The sequence below is a fragment of the Gymnodraco acuticeps genome, unplaced genomic scaffold (genome assembly GCF_902827175.1).
Source record: "Gymnodraco acuticeps unplaced genomic scaffold, fGymAcu1.1, whole genome shotgun sequence".
Taxonomy (NCBI): Eukaryota; Metazoa; Chordata; class Actinopteri; order Perciformes; family Bathydraconidae; genus Gymnodraco; species Gymnodraco acuticeps.
Window position 1 is genome coordinate 1,511,879 of NW_022989913.1, and position 23,214 is coordinate 1,535,092.

Consider the following 23,214-nt stretch of genomic DNA (forward strand, 5'->3'; position numbering starts at 1 on the left):
TCAGCAGTAGAATGAAAACTATGTCCTTCCTAACCAACTCTGGTATTAACATCAATTTGAACATTCCTGAGTAAGAACACAGGCATATAGATTTGCAGCCCAAAGGGGGGAAAAAATGTATCCTCCAGTAACTCATATTACTAATGTGGACAAAGTCTTTTTGATGTCTGAGTTCTGGACCTGCTTCTTATCTGATATTTCTCTCCTGCTGGGTTCAAAACAAAAAGGCCATGATCCAAATAAGGAGATGGGAGATCTAGAGCAAGTTGTTCCTCCAAGGAGCCTTCGGAGAGGTGAAGTTAAGATTAGAGAGGGGGGGCACAGTTGTAGAGTAGCCCGGGCGGGGATTGGCGGAAAGGGGTAAACGGTGGGAAAGGGCTGTCACTGGAGACTGGGGCTGTCTCTAAACATCCAGACAAGTTTAGATCACACAGAGCTCCAACGTCTCTCCGTCTGCATCCTCCTCTCCTCTCCTCCTTCTCTCCTCCTCTCTGCATCTGCTGGTTGCTCTCACCCTCAACTCTTCTGAGCCTCTCTTCCTCTGAGCTTCCGCAACAGCTATTCACCTCACGTTTTCATCCAAAGCCACTTCCAAGACACTGAGACCCAACTGTCACCATGGAGGCCATCAAGAAGAAGATGCAGATGCTGAAGTTGGACAAGGAGAATGCCATCGACCGAGCAGAGCAGGCTGAGTCCGACCAGAAGGCAGCGGAGGATAAATGCAAGCTGGTGAGACAAGCTGAAGGATGAGATGGAGCAATGTGTTCTTGTATAATGCTAATTTAACAAATCTGGAGTTAGCTTGGCAATAGTTAGATTCTTATTGTGACTTTCATAAATAAGATAACATGCTTTATACATCCCACTCAGAAAGAAGTGCAGATGCTACTGTAACAATACTTATACTTTGGTTTGAGTTATGATCTGACCAAATTGTACTTATAAAACCACACAAATATATAAAATGAATTCATAACAGTTTAACATCAACAAGATTATTTTAATTGTGATTTTGTGTTAATTTTATGATTTTATAAAATAATATTATTTATGCTGTTATTTTGAGTCCTATTTGAGTTATGTGGCATTTAGTTGCTGATCATATCAATTGGATTTGTGTTTTTTAGTCTGTTTAACCACTATTCATGCAGATGTATTGGGCTAGATTATTATTATATCTATAATAATACAAATTATTATTATTACTATTTATTTTGTTATTTTTATTTCATTATATTTATTGTATTATTATTTTTAACAGAACGTGGCTCAATTTAATCAATTTGCTATTCATATATAATATTAAATTATCTGTATGTTTTATATTAAATTAAAATGCACTTTCCCTCAAGTAAATACAAAACATACCAAACCACTTGTGCAGTCTGTAGAGGAACTTTATATCAATGACAAGTATTTCCCAAAGTACTGAATGCAGCCTAACAGAGAGCAGCTGATACTGAGCCCAGGGGTTTTGTCTTTTAGCGGACAGGAGAAGTAGAGGAAGTCCACAGGGACGCACAAACAGAGCGCTGAGTGACACCTGCTGGACATTTCATCAGCAGCGAACCAGAGGGATTACTTGAAAGTACCAAAAAGGATGCTGCAGGAGTTTAAATAACTCATTTATAGCAGCTGTTGCTCTGAGAACTACATTACCCAGCATCCTAATTTATAGGAGTGACATATCAACAAAACATAAAATCAGCACAACCATATTTGGTGTTGCAGTGCGAGAGCCTTAGACAGTTTGGTATTTCCAAGGCTGACTTCATGATAGTGTCCTTAAACCACTTGATACAAGCAAAGTAGAGTCTGGAGATGTAATGTGATATTTGAGGTTGTCTAAATAGAGGCAAACATTGCACAGTGGGAGGTGTTGTCATCATGGGGCTACGAGAGGAATGCTAGTGAGCAGGGAGTTGGAGAGGATCTACAGGATCTGCATTAAAGCAAGTGGAAAGAATCTTCTCTGGGGTTTCTAATGTCGTAGTCAAACCCTCAGAGAGCAAAATAAATGACAGTTGGCAGATATGGACCCCCAGCATGTCTTGCACAAAGGAACAGTCAGCATGAAATCCTAGAAGATTATGCAGAGCTCTTTAATTTGTTTGGATGGCATCGATACAAGAGATGCTTTCTTTGCCATTCTTGGCACGATGGGACAAACATAAGAGTGCAGTTAGGATGATGGAAGGCCCTGAATATACACAAAACTGAAACTCAATCTTAACACAAGTTACAAACAGTCTGCTGCAGCAATTAAAAGATCAGTTTATCCAAATAACAAAACTATTTTAAGAATTCAGCATTAATGTGGCTTTTAAAAAGCAATGCCCTGGTTTTACAATCCTTCGACTTCCTCACAAAGGGTTTGAATCGAAATGACTTTCTACCAAATAAATAGTTCTAATGAAAACCTTTCACAGCATTTTCTATAGGTGGTGGATGGATTATTCTGAAGTTGTGTTCATTCATGGTTCAGCATTCAGTCATGCATGGTTCCCAGAGAATGAATCCTAATGACATTTGTCCTCTGATGTTTCATCTAGCGCCATCATGAGGTTGATAATTTAACTTTAAAAAATCATTCTTCTACAACTAATGGATGCTTTGGTGTGACAATATTCATGTCCTACAAGAATTCATTGCATTCCTCCGGTGCTCCTCCTACACTTCATCTAGCACCCTCATAAGGAGAAATAAAAGTTCTTCCAATAGTTGGTTTTATGACTCAATACCTGTAAAAACAACATTCCCATCAGCCTTGGTGTTGAATGCTAAGAAGCTAATGCTAAACATTTTCCTCGTGCATGTAAGCATAAGCCACAAAGTTTAGTCCTGTTTTGAGAAATGTATCTTAACTCGGGACTGCCATGTCCTCAAGTGCTTCTGGTTTTATTGACCCATCTTACTTAAGTGCTTTCAACCTAAAAAAATTATAATTAATGATCATTTTCCTTCCCATCGCTGTATCGAAACAGTCCTGGATTTTTCCATTCAGTGTTTCATTCATACTTACTTGGTTTGGTTTTGCTGTGTCCTTCCTGACTCTCTGTCACGTTTGTCTTCTTTCAGCTGGAGGACGAGCTGCTTGCTCTGCAGAAGAAACTGAAGGGAACAGAGGATGAGCTGGACAAGTATTCAGAGGCCCTGAAGGATGCTCAGGAAAAACTGGAACTGTCGGAGAAGAAGGCCGCGGATGTGAGTTAACCACAACGCCATCTGAAACACATTAACCACATAACAGTGGAACACCACAACTTCTAAGTTTCAGTTTTATAACGTATTGATTACCACACTTTCAGTTGGACTAAACTAAATATTATTCCATGGTTGACAAAAGACCAGCGATAGAGACACATTCAGGGTTTGCAAAGAGACACAAATTAGTCTAAAAAAAGTAGATGCCTAATGCACTCAGTCTGAGTATTTCTATCACAGCTCACACTCCCAAAAGAGTCATGCCTGAACTTGCATTTTTGACGTTTGGTTGTTTCTTCAGTGATGAAACAGCAGCAATACGTATAACACTGACATTCAGATAATATAAAAACCTATTTTTAAAGCTTTTTGTGTAGCTGTAATCTTGAAAAATGAGGGGAAATGTTATGATTTAAACAAAAAAAGTAAACAAGAAGGCAGTAAGGAGGATCTTATAGGCACATGTTTGCCATCAGATTGGATTTAAACACAGGAAGGAAGGTAAGGTATTTCTTCCAACAACCTTTAAAGGAATCTTGAAATCACTGCACTTGTATCTTTTACTTTCGTGTTGAGAATCGTTGAGAATCACTGAGTTATTGGTCTTTGTGAGGTCTGTAATGGAGCCATTTCTCAAGCACAGACATAACTTGGCCAGCCTGTAGCCGACCAGGAATCCCAGGAATCCCAGGAATGCAACTTAAGCAAACAGAGAAGCCCATTCTGCAGTTTCTAATGAAATCAATGCTCTGGCCTTTTCTGGGGGCGGAGATATTACACTCTGTGCTTTAAATGGCCTTACAGTACAAACCTTAACTCATCGAAACCAATGGTGAATGACCATTATGTGATCTGTCTTTTACGGCAATGTCCCATTTACCTGAAAAATACTGTTATGGGTGTCTCTGACCTTAAGCTAAAGGTTAAGCAGAAATATGTAGACACAAATAGACTAGCTTTCCACTAAGAGTTAGAGTTTCTACTTTTAACCCTCCTATTGTCTTTGTCCCCCCCCCCCCCCCCCTTACTTTGGTGTTCGCGGTCAAATGTGACCGGTCCTGCTTTAACTGCTATTACATTAACAGATAAACCATTAATCATCACCAAATTTCATGTAACACCCTTTCAAACTGTAAATATTGTATTAGACTACTGGTATACATGAACAACTGCAGTAAATATACAAAGAATAGAATAGACACTGAACATGTATTGCGTGTGCCAGGTGTGATCCATGTGGGGGGATGGGCACATAAGAGTGGGAAATGTGTCAAATTGTTCTGTGTGTGTGTGTGTGTTTGTGCCAGGTGTGATTCACATGGGGGGATTGGGCACATAAGGGGGACACACACATCTAGAGTGTGTGTGTGTGTGTGTGTGTTTTATCTGGTCCGGATGGTTACTAATTCCATTTCTTTATGGCAGTCAGACCGGGAACACCATGGGTGTTTCAAAGTTGACTAAATCATCCAAAATTCAATGAAAGTGGTGATCAGTAATTGTATATGTTCAAATGTCTACTGTGAAGGATATCATAATGCCTTAATGCAATCGAATGTAAAACAAAAAAGTTATGATTGATGAAAGTAGTAAATCGGTCAGATTTAACCGAAGACAACAGGAGGGTTAAGGTCTAGATTTTTCATCAGATTTTAAGTAAGATGCATCTTGGTAAAAAGGTGATGCCTGTGGGTTGTTGCACACACATCATTACTATAGTTTCAACTGAGATGTATTTGTATTATTGATTATCTGATTATTTTCTTGATTATCTCAGATAATTGTTTTGTCTATTTAAGAAGTCAGAAAGTAGTGAAAAAAAGACTTTTTACAATTCTCACAACTGAGAAACTGGGACTAGTGAATGTGTAATATTTAGTTTATTAGAAAAGTTGCAAATATAATGTATTCTTCAGTTGGATGAAAGCAGAGGTAATCGCTAACTGCTGGGCATTGCAGCCAGCCGGTCCCACCTCCACAGGTGCCCTCGGGCCAGCTGCAGGGTCCTCAGCTGGGACCCCCCTTCACAGATGTTTGGCCCCTTTAATCTCAGTACATCTTGGTGGGACATCTCCCTCCCTCTCCCTGCAACTGGTCCTAAGATCCTCGCTTAACCCCCTTTGCATCTTTCTGTATAGCCAAAGCCAGACCCATGAAACTGAATTGAACACATAGCATTACATATAAAGTAGATTCCACAGTATGTCCAAAAAAACAGGTCAGATAACCCTAACCCTAACCCTCAGGTTAAAGGTCACATTACAATGTGTTCATTACAGATAATCCAATGCCAATTATCAGATTTGTGTTGTTCCAGCACTACTTTTTCTCCTCATAAGTTTCACACTGCAAATGATTGTGATACATGGACAGAAAATGACATTTAAGGTTTTTCTAAAAAAATGAGGAGGAGGCATAAGGGGGCGCTGGAGGAATGTGTCGCCACATTCCAAACTGCTGCATGTCAACAACCAGTTGAAAAGATTATTATCGCCCACCCTTCACCCTACCTTCTACATGTCTTTAAACCCTTTATTTCTATACAGTCTACAACTTGCCTCTTTGTCCTTTCAAAAACTTTTACTTTTCTTCCCCCCCCCCTCACACAACCATGTCCAATCTTGCATGATTCACATAAAGTGTCGTAGGAGTGAATCACACCTATGAATCAGATGAGGTAACTCTTCCTGATCTCTATGCCCTCCTCCTGCAGAACAAATGCAGCCTAAGCAACACCTTACGTTTGCCATATAAGTCCACAATAGAATTGACGTTACACACCTCTTTTGTGGAGGAAACGACCGAGTGCCTTCCCCTTCTGAATCCTGTGATGTCATCTGAGACAGGCTCCTTCACGGGATTGGAGGATTTCGCCATACATTTCCTGAAAACTCCCAGCCCTTTTCTCCCCCATCTCAACCCAGCACGTCTCTGACTTCCTGCCCTAGAAAAAAAGTTTTCCTCGCAGTCCGCAACTTTGAGGCGAATCAATAACTTTTTCACGGATACAGCCAGTCGATCCAGACTGCTACATTTGCCGGGCTACTTCTTTTTCTTTTGAAGAAAACAAAAAGCAGTCGATATTATGGAGGTCGTGAAGAAGAAAATCCAAACCCTCCAGCTACAAGTTGATGAGGCAGAAGACCGTGCACTGGCAGTACAAAGGGAGTTGGACACTGAACGGGAACAGCGAGAAGAAGTGAGATAATTAATCATGTATCCAACCTCAGTCGCATTTTTACTTTTATATTAACTTTTTGAGCAACTTGTATTGTGGACTGTAACTTAAGGGATTCACACGCTAACTGTCAGTGATAATGAGACACGCAACGCCCCTGTAAAGAATTTCGACCTTTTCCTGCGTATCTCATTTGAATTGTTGCCGTTTCTAACTTAAAATGTGTCAATATGATGCTTTTTAGAGGTTTGTTGGAGGAAATTGCATATTTGTAGAGACATGACGTATGAAACTTGTGTTCGGCTGCGTTATCTAACTTTAACCCGCCCTAGTTATGCCTAAACCACCAGCAAATGCAACGACAGCTTCAGTCGATTATTACATTAACCGTCAGCGTGGTTGCTTAAGGTGTGGCAGGCTTTATATGATTTTCTCCCAATTTATGTCAAAGGTTGTTTTGTCAATCATGCATTATTCCTTGTTCTGATCGCCCTTTGAGCTTTTTGTCCGAAAAACATTTGACACATTAGGAGCTGTAATCCCTCCTCTTGAGCCTCTACACAGGAAGAAGAGCGCAGACGTGGTTATCTCTGATATCAGTCCCACAGGAAACAGGCCCAGAACAGGCAATCTCTCGTCCCCCAAACATACATTCAAAAAAGTCAGACCAGATGTTCCACTTCAGATATTTCAGGGTTAAGTTTGGCCACCCTGGTTTTCTGCTTCAGCAGTTTTCAAAGTATCTGGTCAAGATTCAAAGTCCAGAACTCATCAGGGTTGTTGTGAAAACAAATACACGGAAGAAATCTGACTTATTGGACAGGAGGATAAAATTAAATGTATTTATGCACATAGTCTTGTGATTGGTTCCACAGAATGTAGGCATTATTAAATAATCTATAAAACACTCTTTATATTGAGATCAAGAAAGTATACATACACTGATTACTCTGACTACAGTATCAAGGAGGCATTGCACCAGAAACAAAGCGCCAGTTTTAAAAATAAATGGTATGAGTTAGTTGTATAGTTTGTTTCCAATGTGCAGCTGGCTCCATTCTCCACAGTATCCTTCCTCTTGAGGCAGCAGCTTGTTTCCTGGCTGACCTGTGACCTCTTTTCCTCTCTGTGTTTTGTGTGTGTGTGTGTGTGTGTGTGTGTGTGTGTGTGTGTGTGTAGGCAGAGAGCGATGTGGCATCTCTGAACCGCAGGATCCAGCTGGTGGAAGAGGAGCTGGACCGCGCTCAGGAGAGACTGGCCACAGCCCTGCAGAAACTGGAGGAGGCTGAGAAGTCTGCGGATGAGAGTGAAAGGTGAAAATCAACACTGCCGGCAGTCGTTTTACACTAACCACAAAGTTGTAGATGTATCTACAGTATTAGAAAAATGATCATCTCACAGCATCAAGGGTCACACATTTTGATAAGGAGCAGCGAAGAAGAGCCTTGCGGTATGACTTACTGTAGGCCGCAACATATTATTTGTAATATTTCAAGAAGATATAGATTCTAGTTTTGGAAATCTAATACAAGAAATGTAATTAACATCTCGATGGGATGTACGGTCAAGTTAGACGTTTGCTGTACAAGAAACAGACCAGATAAAACTTCAAAAGATACAAGATTAGAGCAAAGGAAGCTAAACTATGTACCACAATACATTAAAATGTATTTAAGAATACAAATAATTAAAGAATAGAAGTCATTCCAAATCTAATATTAGATTTGAGTAGCTATTTCAAATATCACAGTATAACCTTGATGATTAATCAATCCTGTAATGATTATGAGTTATACATGTTAAATGTTTGGTATGTCCAGAGAAGCCTATACTCATGTGTTGCTTTTATTGAGAGAAGGCCTAGAAAAGAGTTCTGTCACCTGCATTATTCTTAGACTCCGACCACAAAAATGAACACGAAGTCTGAACAAACTTGTGGTGACTTTTTTTGTCCTTTTGAACTAAAAGTCTGTCTCTTTGTGATCATCAGAGGAATGAAGGTGATTGAGAACAGAGCCATGAAAGACGAAGAGAAGATGGAGATCCAGGAGATGCAACTCAAAGAAGCCAAACACATTGCTGAGGAGGCGGACCGCAAATACGAGGAGGTAGAACTCAAGAAGATCACATTTCAGCTCATTTTCAGTTTGCAGACGTCATTTCTGTTAACTGTGTTGTTGTTTTTTACAAATCTAATGTCAGGTTGCCCGAAAACTGGTCATCCTCGAGGGCGAGCTGGAGAGGGCAGAAGAGAGGGCAGAAATTGCAGAACTGTAAGGAGAAATAGGAGAAGTTTAATGCATGTTTACCAGCATCATTACATTGTCAACATCAATCGTGTTCAGAAAATTCAGATGTGTTTCCTCTATTCAAACAGTAAGTGTGCTGACCTGGAAGAAGAGCTGAAGAACGTCACCAACAACCTCAAGTCGCTAGAGGCTCAGTCTGATAAGGTGAGTGTTGTTAATCTCTCTCTCCCGTGTGATGGACCAGCCTGCTGTTTTATCTTAAAGAAAACTTCACATATTCACAACCACTCAGCTGTTCCCCTGCAGCAGAGCATTTGTAATACATTTAATTGAGTAGAGGAAGTGTTACCCAGTTGTTGGCAATGAACAAGTTCCATGTTCCTCCAACAATGTATAATACAATATACTTAAAACATAAAAATGACATAAAATAGTGCCAAAGGACATTAAAATACATGTGGAGTAACTTGGTTTCACAATTAAAACCATGTGGTATTTATTGTGTTTGCAATTAATTTCCTTTCCTTTCTGTCTCTATAGTACTCTCAGAAAGAAGACAAATATGAGGAGGAGATTAAAGTCCTGAGTGACAGACTTAAGGAGGTAAGTTTATGACCACTAGAGCTCTGAGGGAATCTGCGTCAGAATGATTAATGTTTTTTTTTTTCAAGGCCGAAACCCGTGCAGAATTCGCAGAGAGGACAGTGGCGAAACTGGAGAAGACCATAGATGACTTAGAAGGTACACTTCATTTGTATTCTTGTTTTCAATCCTTTACTGACCGTTCTTTATTCAACCTTTGTTCAAATCTTTAATTTTCTCATTCTTAATCTCTGCTCTGATTTTTCTCTTTCTCCTCCTGATTTTCCATCCTGGTCTTCAAAATGTCTTCCTTGTCCTCCACCTGCTTTCCTCTCTGACCTTCAGACGAACTGTACACTCAGAAACTGAAATTCAAGGCTATCAGCGAGGAGCTGGATAATGCCCTCAATGATATGAACACCTTGTAAACGTTGCATTTACCTCACTTTCCCTTTGTCGCCTCTTCCCTGATTTAAAGCACTTTGTCTTTTATTTTCTCTCTTTGCACTTACTGTCCCTTGCTCCTTTTTTGTTAAACTAAAGCTGAATAAAGATATTTTCTCTCTTTTTACTGTCTCCTGTCATTTCAGTTAAGCCTTCTCTTCACCTCGTTTCAGCTGTAACATTTCCTTTGTTAATTTGCCATCATGAAAGGGCCGTTGTCGGGTTACTTCTTGTATACAAATGTGTTTTTTTTGTTATGTTAGTCTGCTTTAAACCGATTTTCCTAGCACTTATGTACTCATGTAATCTGTTCACTAACCCAGCCATTGTGTTTCACATCTACTGTTACTTTCTATTGCAGAGAACCTATCAAAAGAGAAAGAGCAAAACCTAGGAATGCAGCAAGTCCTGGACCAAACACTGCAGGATCTCAATAGCTTGTAAAATGCCAACAACGACATCAAACGAATACAAATAAGAACATTTGTTTTGTAAAGGATCTTTTCTACATGCCATCCATTCCATGTAATTCCTCTCTCTAGTCCTGGTTGTTAAAAACATGTACCCCTTTTTATATATTTATGGTTCTTTTGTTTCTTCCCCGCTTTTTTAATAATGGTTTCGGGTCCAAATGATAATCAGTTTGGTTGCTGGAAAATGTGTTGTACTTCAAACTCTGAGCACAAATAAAACTGATGAAGATGATGACATGAGTTTGATGTGTTATGTTGACAGTGTGTGTATGCACCATTTTGCATGCAGAAAGAGCTCACCATTTAATTAACATGTGCTAACATGCACAGCACCCTTTGCGCTCTGCATAGACAAAGATACTTCTTAGCTGAATGTTTTCCTGATCCCTTAACAGTAATGTGATTTACTGATATTTGGTTTTTTATGAAGGTGTCAATGTCATCTCATTAACCACAGCAATCAAATGACATATGACCAGATAAGTTCAATGTTAAAGATGACTTAAAAAAGTTGTCAATTGTCGAAATAACATACATTAAGAAGTCCTTATTCGGACGTTTATTGCCAAGTAGGTTTTCACTTAGCAATCGATCAAAGTGTATTTATATAGCCCAATATCACACATTTGACATTTGTTTCAGTGGACTTTACAGTTTGTACAGAATATAAATATGATGCCTCCTGTCCTTGGACCAAATGCTTGAAAATGCATGTGCCTTAACATAAGAAGGTGGATGTCAACAATCCTGTGGGAGCCATCATCGAAGAAGTAGCATGGTGAGAATCAGGCAGGACCACAGTGATAGGCTCAGCCACGACTCAGGATCCCACCATAGACAGACACCAACAATACATTTGGGGAAAGCCGGGTTATTTGGAACATGAGTACATAGGTACAAAGAGAAAGAAGTAAGGTAAAAAGTAAAACATTTCGGTAATAAGCTGTTGTAACGAAATATATTTGTGTGAACTGTGTACATGTAAATCAGAAATATATGAGCTAAAAACAGAATTGAAAATGAAATATTGTACAGGAATAACATTTTATTGTAATAATAAATAAATACAATGTAAGTATAATAATAACAATAATACATGGGATTTTTATAGCACTTTTCCTAATGCTCAAAGACGCTTTACATAAAGGAAATAATTAAAGTCTAAGTACTTCAAGAATGTGGACTATGCCACTTGGGTTAATGCTTCCAACACTAGACGGAAACAGTGACTGAAGGGTGAACGCCCACTGGTGACAGTTATAAACTGCAGGGAGATTCCGGGCCAGCAGGGGGCGTTATTTCAGTATATCTCAGTACCTCCACATCACTGGTTCGCCGGGCGGGATTTCCGCAATAATATCAAGTATGGCGAAGACATACGACTATTTGTTTAAATTACTGTTAATCGGCGACTCTGGAGTCGGGAAGACCTGTGTCCTCTTCAGGTTTTCAGAAGACGCCTTCAACTCCACGTTTATCTCAACCATAGGTACGGATTTGATAATGTACAATGTCTTTATGTCTGTTTACAATGGCCCGTCTCAAGGGCTCCGTCTACTTGCTGGAATGCTAGCTATGCTACATTTCCGGCTGAAAGTAGTTGATCTTTTTCATTAATAAAGACTGTTTGGTTCTTCGAGATGTCATTAATATAATGTAACTCGCAAATACGAGATGTCACGGGAACATTTCGTGACCTATGTGTTTTGAAGGAGGCTAGGAAATTGGTAGAAATATGTGTGTTTCATTGTAATTTCTTTGCCGGGTGCTTCCACTTGTTAGCGGACGTTTGCGGTTAGCCAAGTAGCTTTAGCGCTAGCCAGTAGGTTCTGTCTACATCCTGGTAAGATACCGGAAAACCTTACATGTAGCACACATGGTTAATTTAACCATCATGATATATGCGCTTTTATTCTTTTATGCTCTTAGTAATGCTATATGACACGATAAGACACCAAGACGCCTGTTAATAACTTTCCACAAGTGACGTGTTTTGTATCGCAGTAGGTGTCGGCCAATGTTTGACAGGTACCGCTAGCTAGCAAACTATCGCTATGATTGACATGCATCGTACTTCTTTATCCCTCTAGGCATTGATTTCAAGATTAGGACCATAGAGCTTGACGGCAAGAAGATAAAGTTACAGATATGGTAAGTTGATCGTTATTTATTACTTGTTTCAGAACATTTCATGCACTGGCAGGGTTTTTGTCAATATTTGGTCAGTAAAGTTCGGTGGCACCCACTTTTTTCAAGGCAACGTTAATGGTTCTCATAGATGTACAGTAGGATGCCTAAACGTCATTAACACTCTTAACGTTAGAGTATTCTTGATTTTATAGTCGTTCAATTATTTTAAGATGTATGTACGTGTTCCAAAAGGTAATTTTAGCATATATTATTTCACTTTTATCTATAGTTTGTGTTAATTACAGCCTACAAAATGAATTCATCCAAAGCCAACCTCTACATTCACCTGCAAAAAGTCAATTTAAAAAGAAATAACTTTACATAGCTGGCATATTTTACTACAGTTAAACAATGATTACAATTTTCACAAGTTTTATTATTTTTAAAACTTGTTTCTTGCATTTGGTATTGGTATACATTGAGATACTTTTTGTTGTTTCTCAGGGATACGGCCGGCCAGGAACGCTTCCGAACAATCACGACAGCCTACTACAGAGGAGCAATGGTGGGTGTCGTCTTGTTTTTTCAGACAAATGCAACATAACCCTTTTCCTCCTTGAAGGAACATAAAGTTGCTTTAATACTCAACACATTTGATTTACTGTTTTTTTTCTTCTTCAGGGCATCATGCTTGTCTACGACATCACCAACGAGAAGTCTTTTGAAAATATCAAGAACTGGATAAGGAACATAGAGGAGGTAATAACTGGCTCAAATATGTCCTATTTTATCCGCCTACTTCTTCAAATATCCAAATGACAGCATGTGTAGAGGGTTGTTTTCATTACATTTCTCTGCTCTGGATCCAGCATGCATCATCTGATGTTGAGAAGATGGTCCTCGGCAACAAGTGTGACATCAATGACAAGCGGCAGGTGTCCAAAGACAGGGGGGAGAAGGTGAGAAGCTTGGTTTACTTCAAATGAATACATTGTCTTCACATTATATTTGCTCATTAAGAATATTGGTATGATAAACAAATGAAAAAGACTGATGGTTACCTCCTTATTTATTTATAGCTCGCATTAGAGTATGGAATCAAGTTCATGGAGACGAGTGCAAAGGCCAACATCAACGTGGAAAATGTAAATATACATTCATCCTTGAGTTATAGTGTGCCTAACAGATTATAGATCAGCCATGTAATAACATTTTTTTTCGGTTCACAGTCATTTTTGACACTCGCCAGGGACATCAAATCAAAAATGGACACAAAGCTGGTAAGAAGTTGATAATACCACTTAGTTTTTGGAAAGGGGCAAATTGATGAATGTTACAATTGCTTTTGAGCAGCTGAAAAAACTATCCATAGGCCTCTGGTTTTAGAAAGTATTTGAGGACTGTAAAGAAAGTGGCTGAACTATATAAGACCAAGCAGTTCTACATGACAGCAGTGACCTTTTTATTTGTCATTTTCACAGGAGGGCAACACGCCGCAGGGGGGCAGTCACGGAGTCAAGATCTCCGAGCCTCAGAAAAAGAGCAGCTTCTTCCGCTGTAGCTTACTCTGAGGACCGAGGCCTTCGATACTGGCTTCCAGCTGGCTGGACAAAAATGGACTGTGCTTGCTCTTAGCACTTCCTTCCCCTTCCTTCTTTCTACCCAGTCCACACAATCCATTATATTCCTAGTAAGAGGAGGACTTCCCCTCCTCTCTTCCTCTTCTGAAAGCTTCCAGTGGTGCATCTCTTTCATTTGAAGGAGATCTGTTGTCTTCATGGGTCAGAATGCTTGACTGGTTGAGATAAAAACCAGGACCATTGACCAGATGTTCCTTATCACACAAAACACAGGCTTGTTCTTTTGATGTAAGTCTCTTTGTACTATGCCCTCATATTTCACACGGCCAGTAGCACAACTGAAGATGAGAGAACGTTAAATTAATGTTCTGGGATTGCAAATACAAATGTGACGTTTAGATCTATTTTTAATAGTGCTATTTCCCGTTAAGTGATAAACATCAACCGAGACTGAAAGGCTTGAACTGAAGTGAAACAGAGTTGCACAAGCTTTCATTGTCATTTGAGGAGTTAACACTCGTGCCATGCATAAAGCAGTCAAGGGTCAGAGAGGAATTGGATTCAAATATCTTACATTTGAGTTCAGTTTTCTGCCTGTAGTCATCGACATCATTTGAGTAGCTTAAAATAAGTTTTAACATCCGGTCCTGTTCATCGCACCCTGCCTTCCACCCTTTTATCTTTTTGCAGCAGCTGTCATGTTGAAAGGCAGATTGGCAATCCAGATTTCTCTTTAGATAAACTTCTGCTGGCACATTTTCAGTAGAACTTTGGTGAGGTGACGCGTTCCCGCTTTGACTTCCTCTGGTGTAGTGACCTGAAGGAAAGTATTGTACACAGGTGTGGAAGGGAAAACGTGCTGAAGGTTACCCTTTTACAGAAAGATATCAACATGTGCTCCCATTATAATTTAAATAACCCTTCAAAATTAAGTCCAGCGTGAAATGAGAGGGGGCTGCATTTAGCCATTATTTGTATTGATTATTCTGCCACTGCATTTCTTGATTATTCGATTTATATTTTGGTCTCTAAAACATCTACAAAGTGGGGAAATGGCTATTAAAGTCAAGGTGACGTCTTTAAATTTAAAATGTTGTCAGATCAACAGTCCAAAACCCAAAAGCATTCAATTTAAAATCACATAACACAAAGAAAATCCTCACATTTGAGAAGCTGCAACTAAACGTGTTCTATATTTGCTCTAACATTTAATATCAACGTTTAAATACAGTTGCATTTTTTTCTCTCAGTTGATTGTTTCATGGGATTGCTTTAAAGCGTTGGCCGTTTGACTTGAAGGTGTTGGAGCAGCTCTGATTCACAGTCAAGCTAAATGACGTCTCTGGTTATTTGATCAGAAATTAAAATCACTTTTGAATTTTTCACACTGTAAGCCCCCCCCCCCCCCCCCCCCCCCCCTCTTCTGCTATCCATGCAGCTCTCCTTGCACTTTACCAGTAACTCATGTTTTGTGTGTAGTGTGTGCCAAGTGATAGTTTTGCAATACAAGTACTTAGTTAAAAACATTTTGAGTCTTGGTAATATATTGGGCATAATTCCTAAACTCTTTTTTACCACACCTACTTATAAATGACTTGGTATCCTTTGCTATTTCACTTCTAGTGATCCACTGTCCTGGTATTAGTTCACTGAAAAACATTGACCCAATGTACTTATATATATTTATATAAAGAAAAGAAGAAAAAAAAGCCTGTTTCTATGCTACTGCCCTGCCAAATTATAGTTTAAAAGGTAATGTTTCTTGGCTTATTACATGAATGCTGGCTTGGTGAAAGCTCAAAGGTGCGCCCACTAGTATTATTGTGCATTTGTGTTTGATAGTGGCCCTTTAGTTTGACAGCTAGGTGGCACCAGAGGCACAGTATGCACTATAAACACCTGAACTCACATTTTAATCAGTATTTTATTCAGCGCGCGAGCCACAGTGAGCTATACCTGTGCGATCCAAACATGTACCCACTATTTGACATCTATTTCCACTGTTCCTCATGTTTCCTTCCTTCATTTCTCACCAGTCTGAAAATTGAACTCCTATATGCACAATATCGAGGGAGGATCTGCTTCTGCTTGCCTGCACTTTTTTTGTATTATTATTATCAATTCATTTGGGACCTCATGGCCATTTGTCTTAACTGCTAATACTCAGTTCTGTCATAGGTGAGCTATGCATTGTGAATCTTGGACCTGTGCATATTTGTGTGATGTAATTTCAGACGTAGACCTGTACAGTTGAATGTATGGGCTTTTTTTTGTGTCACTCGTTGAGCCAAAAACAGGACTGTAGAAACGGCATTGCAACAACAACGCGAGTTGAGTTTATCATGATGGAAGATTGAATAGAAAGAGCCTGTAAGTGTGGAGCTGTTTTCTCACTCGAGTGATACTGTAGCTTTAATTCATAATCAGAAACGTTGGGAGCAGACTTTAGAGAAACTGAACTGCGTCATTTTCATCTGAAATGAACCTCCGTCTTTGATTTTTGTTTTGAAATCATACCCTTTACTAACATAATGTACATCCCTTTTTACAGCCATATTTTCATTCCATCAATTTGTGAAGTACACGGGGAGAATAATAAAAATACATTTTGGAGAAAAAAATTGTAAATATCACATTGAAAAAAAAAGATCTACTTAAATTGTACTGTACTTTCTAAACCCATTATGAAAATGTATCTACAGTTTGTAGATATCTGTGCTTTTGATTTAATAAAATAAGATTATAAAACTAACTTTGTTTCTAGTCACTGTCTTTATTGGCTGCCAGTTGACCCCATGCAGCTTGACTGCTTGCACAACAAACGCTTCTCTATTGGACCGCTATAACCCTGTGGATTATTCTGGCATGTGTTTTCTTTTATAGTCTTGTGTAACTGATCCCTTTTTAGATACAAAACAGATCTGCTGTTGATGGTCATAACTAATGAGGCTTGTCTTTAAGGCTTCGTCCATGACTGGTGTTATTTCTGCAGATACGATAAAGAAAGAAGAATCAGCTCGGTATGTGCATACAAATCTAATTTGTCTTCATGCAAAATGTCTAAGGGATGATTTTCTCTGATATAGATCAGTAGGTTTTTATTGGGTTTTTAAAACAAAAGAAAACAAAAAGTACATTTTAGTTATTCACAAGATTAGATTTAGTTGCTTGAGAAGTCAGGATTCCCCCACATTCCAGACACTCAGTCCATCATTAGGTGGTATTAAGATTAAGAAATAAATGAAAGCTTCATTTCTTTATATCCGTATGTGGAAGGTGCTGTGAACAGAAATAAGAGAAGTTAGATTTATTCATTAGAAGTTAAAGTTAAGAACAGATATTATATTAAAAACACATATTGGATGACGGTCATTGATACAAAATATGTAATGATGAATTGTTCTTATGTATCCTTTGTAGGGGTTCATCATGTGGTTATCTCTGGCCTACCTCAGAAAGTCTGGAGCTCGGACGATCATGGTCTGGAAGTCCTCCAAGGACAGCCGTCCATCGTTGTCCAGGTCCGACTCATCGATCACCTTCTCACACACCATCCTCACCTCGTCCTCCGTCAGCTCGTTACGGGTCAGTTTGTTCAGAGTCTTCTCCAGGTCGGACTTGCAGAGAAAGTCATCATTGTTGAAATCTTGCAGAATATAGAAATCAAGGAGATAGGAAATTATCTGTCAATGAATTTTGGACATAAAAGTATGTTTGAATATGTTGACTAGGGCTTAGCTAATGGTGGATGTTTTCCACTATTTGGACATGTTATGGACCAAACTGTTGAATAAACAGATTCATCTCTAATAAACATTGTTTTCGTTCGTATATTCTGAACTAATCCTATCCAGGGTTACATATATTTGGTGACAATATTCAGGGTTTGAACTATATCTCTAAATAGCATTCATTATTTGTCTTACCCCGTAATGTTACTGCTTTTTCCTTATCCATATTAAGGCATTGTTTAAACACATTCTTTAAGCCTTACATACTCCCAGTCCGCCATTAGAGAGTTCATTTGAGGTACCTAGCTCATCATAACACAACCCTTCTGTTACAGTATGTCCTCCTCTATTGGTCTGAATAATGAATGAAAATCTTCCTTGACCCATGACCAAGGCCATGTGTATGTAACTTCTTCATCTGTCAGCATTTGTTAATTAGAGGGGGGGCACTATTGCAGAGCGCAAACTGGGCTTTGAAGAGCTCTTTGCCTCTATAATGGGCCCCTTAATCATTTATAACATTCCATGCACCATCCGTCATGCTTACAGCTCCCAGACCCGGCACCGTGGTTCATTTTCATAAGCCTGCACATTGATGAAATGTGAAAATATACTTGTGTTTAACAACTGTTATGAAACTGACTTCATAGTTCAAATGTTTACAAGGGATTAGATGAATGTGCTGCACACAGGCTAGGTGGTTTATCACACTTTCAAGTTAGGCCTACATGTTTCCTAATCTTCAGTTTGTAGTCCTGAAGATCCTGGACTGTCGTTAACAGCTCAAAAATCATACTTATTATATTACAATTACATTATGATCTGTAACCATTATTCCTGATGATATTTCTTAATTTTATTGGGTTTTACTTATAAATATGATTTATTTCTTATTCCTTTACACAAAGTGATGCAGTTTTTCAGGTTCACTCCATCTGGGTGGATGCAAACACACTATCTGTACAATACTGCACAATTATTGGTATTTGAACAACTTTTTGACAACTAATCTGAAAATATATTATAGCATATAAAACATGTAATGTTTTTGGTGTACTATTAATATGTTATGCTCATTTCTGCATACGGTCACCTTCACCATATGTTCAAGCCCAGTTTGAGACCACTTTCATACCATTCTCTGAATTAGGGTTTAAAAGATCAGAAGAAAAGAAAGAGGGGATTCAAAGTGAGAATGACGTTCATTTGAATTATTGCTCTTACACATAGACCAGTAGGATCTGTGGAAAATAAAGCCATTCTCAACTAAATATATATTTTAAAATTCAATACCCTCCATTTGATTTTTTTAAATGTCTATTACTTTATTTTATATTTTACCATATATTTTGAAAGCGTAGTAGGCCTTGAGGTCACGCGGGGCCATCTCGCTCATGACTGAAAACATGTCCAAGAAGTCGTCCAGTGTCATGTTTCCCTCTCCGTCGTCAGAGAAAACCTCAGCGATCCTCTGACGAAACGGGTTGTCCTGCACAGAGGGGACACCAGCACCTCTATAAGTTAAAACTGATGAAATCACAAAGCAATAAGACCTGTTTCCTGTTGGTCTGATGGCTTCGCTGTGCTGCAAGATTGTGTTTATGTTCAATTTATATATCATTTTCTTGTCGGTTTTTCTGTTATTTTAAGATCTCAAAAAAGCTCTTAAATTTGGATGAATGTAAGACAAATTACAATCTAACTCTCCCTTTCTCAGGACATGTCAGCGACAAGCATGTTAACACACATGTTTACCTCCCTGTCATTGTGTAAAGAGGCATATAATTGACCCATTTCAAACAAGTGTGCCCTGAGGGACGCACCAGCTTTCTTAAAGTTTAAAGGAGTCGGGTAACATATAACGTTTCAAATAATTCGGTCGATTAGTTGGCCATTAATTATGTATTGGGAACACAGGGAGTGGGTCTACCTTCAGCTCTGGCATGCTGCCAATCAGCTCATATGGTAGCTTCACATCTGGCTGGCAGGTGTAGTCAAGGGGAACGAGCTGTGGCGCCAAATCCCGATAGCGGTCAAACAGTCTAGGAAAGGTTGAACAGAAATATCTTTCAATATTAAATTACAAGATATCGTTTAATATTATGTATTTGATATTACATGGGGCAGATCGTATCTAAGAAATATTAAAACAACTCTATTTCTCTCTTTTTATTATCCACACGGAAAACAATGTCTTCTTAGCACAGTCAAGCAAGAATTTTAAAACAATGTGATTTCAATGGTAGCCTGCCCCACAGTAGAAGAGGCCTCATGATATTGTAGTTTAGAGTTACAGTAAAGTATTGTGCAGAACAGAACAGAAAACGTGCTGTATAATGTCTAACCAGCAATAACTTTGATACAATAAGATGTTGATACCAGCCAGATAATTTGATTCAGGAGAAATGCTATAATTTAATTTCTCACCTGAGAATTTCTTTCCTTGTAAAATATGTACAGTCCTGCAAAAACAATCAGATTATGGCAGGGATGTTGAGAAATTGAAAAAAAAGGTATGATGCAGCGTTTCTTAATCTAGTTTGACACTAGTTCTAGAAAAATGATTCGGCACAATATAAAAACTCGTAAAGGTCATGCATTTTAAACCATTTTTGTATTTTTAACCAAGATGTATTTGCCACAAAAAGTACTTATACTTAATCTTAATATCTGTGTATAATCTTAAAAAACATGTAATATTATTTCTAGGGATATTAATATAGGTTAGAAATACATGTAATATTACTATATGTATGTTTACCTTACTACAGAAGTAAGGTCAAATAAATTCCTTGTAGAGGTATAAAGTGGCAACAAATTAAAATACTCATATAAAGTACTATTGCCAAAGAATAACACTTAAGTACAGTACTAGAGTAAGGTATCTCATTAGACCAAATGTCCTTAGTGAACTTCCACCACTGATTTTACATCAAAACAGGTATCTAAATAAGACTTTATCACTTGATTAAAACATGCCACTATATGCATCCTGTTACTAACGTTACACCACAAATTACCTCTGATGCATTGACTGTAAAAAGTCCAAATACTTTCCTTTTTGAACTGCATATTTGGAGGTTGAGACATGACGTCTGACAGGCCTATTGCCCTTGTTTACAGATGCTGGGAGCTGGTATTGATAAGCGATGCACCAAAGAGAATGAGGCTAACCGTCTCAGTCAGAAAGGAACGGGATTGACACCAACCTGATAAGAATCGAGCTGCTGTGCTGTGAAGATGGTCTGTTTATTCCCCATGTCCGAGAGCACAAACGCCAAGCCTCAGGTCCATCGCTGCTCCAGCATCTACTGCTTTTTTAGGGTGTGTGGATATGTCAGATATGAAATGCTGGGACAAAAGGAAGCCGGAGCCAAAGAGGAGATCAGGTGTCGGGCTGCCACCGGGCCTTTGGTCCCCATTATAATGGCAGCATTTCATCGTTTTCTCCATTGTGAATAGCAGCCCCTCTGACAATGAATAAGGGCTGTCGTCCAGCATCATGCCAAGTGGTATCAACCCCTTTAGTGCCACTGTATGGCCGACGCCTCGCTCACAGCTCAGGTTACACTCTTTAGAGACGGGGTATTGTAGTGGGCAAATAGACTTTTTGATGGGAGACAAGTTTTGTTTTAGTTGAGACCTCCATTATTTGGTATATATCCAACTATTGAATGCTATTTCTCCTTCAGCTTTAGCACAGGTATTACATTAAGCTCAATGATAATGAATTGAATTGAACAGCAGCACTATACGATCAATGCATCCCACCTTCACCTCACTGTATTGTGCTCTGCAAAAGAAATAAGGAAGACATTCAATAGGAAGAAAAGGTTTTTAGTCACAAAAAAAAGAAAAGTGAAATGCTTATGTGTTATCCTTTAAAAAGTCCAACATGGTGCAGTTTCATTTGGAGATCGACTGTATCTCAGTGGGCACAGGCATGGGGGTCTGGACCTCTTAGTGGGCACAGGCATGGGGGTCTGGTCCTCTTAGTGGGCACAGGCATGGGGGTCTGGACCTCTTAGTGGGCACAGGCATGGGGGTCTGGACCTCTTAGTGGGCACAGGCATGGGGGTCTGGACCTCTTAAGGAAGCCCCATAAAATGTAATTGGTTTCCAAATCCATCTGTGATGCAAATTATGCTACGCTTTGTTTCCCCTTTACATATTCACTGTCAAAACTTTAAACCTCCATTGAATTCAATATTTTCCGTTGATTAATAAATCCATCAATTTTTCTTGTGCTTGTTTAGGACAAGGTCATTTGTTCAAAAGCAGTTTTTGGACAGTTTATTATTATATGAAATGTAGTATGTACTGTTTTATGATACAAATATGATTTGATGGTACTTTGGCCTGAAACAGGTATAACATTTATTTCTGTGAGGTATTAAAAATCTTTTGACCACCATTGCTCTTTGCTACTTTACTACACCCTTCACATCTTACTGAAACAGTGTTTTTTAAAAGGTTTCACGTTTACAATATATTGTCTCCTAAATGTGTTGTTTCAGTTATTGTGCGAGAAGCTCCTCCGGCTGCCTCCACCTGGTTTGACTCGTCTCTGATCGTTTGCTCACCTCCTGGGGGGTTTGTTTCCCCGAATTAATTATCTTTCAAGGATGCTGCACGCCCTGAACTGTTGCTGCTTTGCAAAGTGTGGAACTAGGCAAACCAGTATAAGTGTCAAGAGGGAACTATCCAGCTCCTAAAAGGTTTGATGCAAGGACTCCTTTATCGAAGGCTGATGAGGAATGTTGTCCTCTTCTTGTTTTCTGTAGACTAGCTTCTATGTTTTACATTTTAAACCATGTTGTGTTTGAAAAGTGTATACATTTTGTGTCTGCATTTACAATATATTTAAAATTCTGTTCTCAATGTTGGATATTGCATGTCCTCCTTGTCTTTTCTTCTGCCCTCTCTATTATAAGGTCAATAGTTCTGATGTCAACGACAGCCAGACATGCCAGGAGACTTCTGAGCTCTCAAGAGCTTTGTCCAAGAAAATATTCAATTTTAAAGGTTTCCTCAGGAGGAATGCTTTTGTTCTTCTCACTCTGGCTGCTATAGTCCTTGGTAAGTATTGTGTTTAAATATCAATGTTGAATGGATGTATTCCAAAAACATTTTCTATGACCTCTTTGATCTAATCTGAGAGAGTTCCTACTTGTTAGCTTTCATGCTATGCTAGCAGTAAATATTACAGTTAACCAAAACAAGCACTTGAATGGCAAATAGTAACACAACCTTTTTTAATCAGCTATTTCATGGAAACATTTTAAAACATATACATTGTTCATGGATGTTAAAATAGATCTGACCTTACAAAAGTCGTGGAGCAGCATCTGGTGGATTTGATCTGTGATAAAACCATAAATGGACGTAGGGTCCGTGACGTCACCCATAGGATTCTGCAGAGTTGCCGTGAAGCCCTTAGTAGGCGGAGTCGGCCACTAACGGCTCGACCAGCAAGTCCTCCAACTCATACGACCAAATGGGTCGATTGTTTAAGCCCTTATTACGACCAAATATGTCGTTTGTTCAAGCGCTTAATACGACCTATAATTACGTTTTAAAGTTGTCGGCCTCAAGTGCTCCCGTTGAATGCAAACGTTACAGAGGGTTGTTTATTCACAA

General features: G+C 38.9%; 3 protein-coding genes across 8 annotated transcripts; 2 read left to right on the forward strand and 1 right to left on the reverse strand.

The window, feature by feature from the left end:
* The first annotated feature begins 463 nt into the window (after nucleotides 1–463).
* On the forward strand, nucleotides 464–10,368 carry tpm4b (tropomyosin 4b). 4 transcript variants are annotated; one of them, XM_034208951.1, is made up of 9 exons: nucleotides 464–732; nucleotides 3,082–3,207; nucleotides 7,565–7,698; nucleotides 8,376–8,493; nucleotides 8,588–8,658; nucleotides 8,763–8,838; nucleotides 9,175–9,237; nucleotides 9,306–9,375; nucleotides 9,562–9,785. In XM_034208951.1, exons 1-9 carry the CDS (start codon nucleotides 619–621, stop codon nucleotides 9,642–9,644), a joined length of 855 nt encoding a protein of 284 aa, XP_034064842.1. In that variant the 5' UTR covers nucleotides 464–618; the 3' UTR covers nucleotides 9,645–9,785. The 4 variants fall into 4 exon arrangements, with proteins under 4 accessions (XP_034064842.1, XP_034064851.1, XP_034064834.1 ...); XM_034208960.1 differs by lacking the exon at nucleotides 9,562–9,785 and adding an exon at nucleotides 10,022–10,368 and having other exon boundaries at nucleotides 469–732; XM_034208943.1 differs by lacking the exons at nucleotides 464–732; nucleotides 3,082–3,207 and adding an exon at nucleotides 6,031–6,406.
* Nucleotides 10,369–11,425: 1,057 nt separating this feature from the next.
* On the forward strand, nucleotides 11,426–16,595 carry LOC117541921 (ras-related protein Rab-8A-like). Its single transcript, XM_034209250.1, has 8 exons — nucleotides 11,426–11,622; nucleotides 12,224–12,284; nucleotides 12,768–12,828; nucleotides 12,945–13,022; nucleotides 13,133–13,222; nucleotides 13,343–13,408; nucleotides 13,493–13,543; nucleotides 13,745–16,595. Exons 1-8 carry the CDS (start codon nucleotides 11,499–11,501, stop codon nucleotides 13,832–13,834), a joined length of 621 nt encoding a protein of 206 aa, XP_034065141.1. The 5' UTR covers nucleotides 11,426–11,498; the 3' UTR covers nucleotides 13,835–16,595.
* A 339-nt stretch (nucleotides 16,596–16,934) lies between these two features.
* On the reverse strand, nucleotides 16,935–23,026 carry cib3 (calcium and integrin binding family member 3). 3 transcript variants are annotated; one of them, XM_034209783.1, is made up of 7 exons: nucleotides 22,904–23,026; nucleotides 20,784–21,367; nucleotides 20,002–20,036; nucleotides 19,505–19,616; nucleotides 18,916–19,063; nucleotides 17,294–17,489; nucleotides 16,935–17,122 (listed from the first exon to the last, which is right to left on the reverse strand). In XM_034209783.1, exons 2-7 carry the CDS (start codon nucleotides 20,832–20,834, stop codon nucleotides 17,101–17,103), a joined length of 564 nt encoding a protein of 187 aa, XP_034065674.1. In that variant the 5' UTR covers nucleotides 20,835–21,367; nucleotides 22,904–23,026; the 3' UTR covers nucleotides 16,935–17,100. The 3 variants fall into 3 exon arrangements, with proteins under 3 accessions (XP_034065674.1, XP_034065672.1, XP_034065675.1); XM_034209781.1 differs by having other exon boundaries at nucleotides 22,899–22,948; XM_034209784.1 differs by having other exon boundaries at nucleotides 20,784–20,888; nucleotides 22,904–22,928.
* Nucleotides 23,027–23,214: the final 188 nt, after the last annotated feature.

What these genes read in the sequence shown, in the direction of transcription:
- cib3 (XM_034209783.1), bottom strand. Translation starts at nt 20,834, where the DNA reads ATGGGGAATAAACAGACCATCTTCACAGCACAGCAGCTCGATTCTTAT. An exon ending in AGCAGCTCGATTCTTATCAG is followed by an intron (nt 20,037 to 20,783) that starts GTTGGTGTCAAT and finishes TTGTTTTTGCAG; the next exon opens with GACTGTACATATTTTACAAG. An exon ending in GCAGCATGCCAGAGCTGAAG is followed by an intron (nt 19,064 to 19,504) that starts GTAGACCCACTC and finishes CCCTCTGTGCAG; the next exon opens with GACAACCCGTTTCGTCAGAG.
- tpm4b (XM_034208951.1), top strand. Translation starts at nt 619, where the DNA reads ATGGAGGCCATCAAGAAGAAGATGCAGATGCTGAAGTTGGACAAGGAG. An exon ending in CGGACCGCAAATACGAGGAG is followed by an intron (nt 8,494 to 8,587) that starts GTAGAACTCAAG and finishes ATCTAATGTCAG; the next exon opens with GTTGCCCGAAAACTGGTCAT. An exon ending in TGAGTGACAGACTTAAGGAG is followed by an intron (nt 9,238 to 9,305) that starts GTAAGTTTATGA and finishes TTTTTTTTCAAG; the next exon opens with GCCGAAACCCGTGCAGAATT.
- LOC117541921 (XM_034209250.1), top strand. Translation starts at nt 11,499, where the DNA reads ATGGCGAAGACATACGACTATTTGTTTAAATTACTGTTAATCGGCGAC. An exon ending in CCAAAGACAGGGGGGAGAAG is followed by an intron (nt 13,223 to 13,342) that starts GTGAGAAGCTTG and finishes ATTTATTTATAG; the next exon opens with CTCGCATTAGAGTATGGAAT. An exon ending in CCAACATCAACGTGGAAAAT is followed by an intron (nt 13,409 to 13,492) that starts GTAAATATACAT and finishes TTCGGTTCACAG; the next exon opens with TCATTTTTGACACTCGCCAG.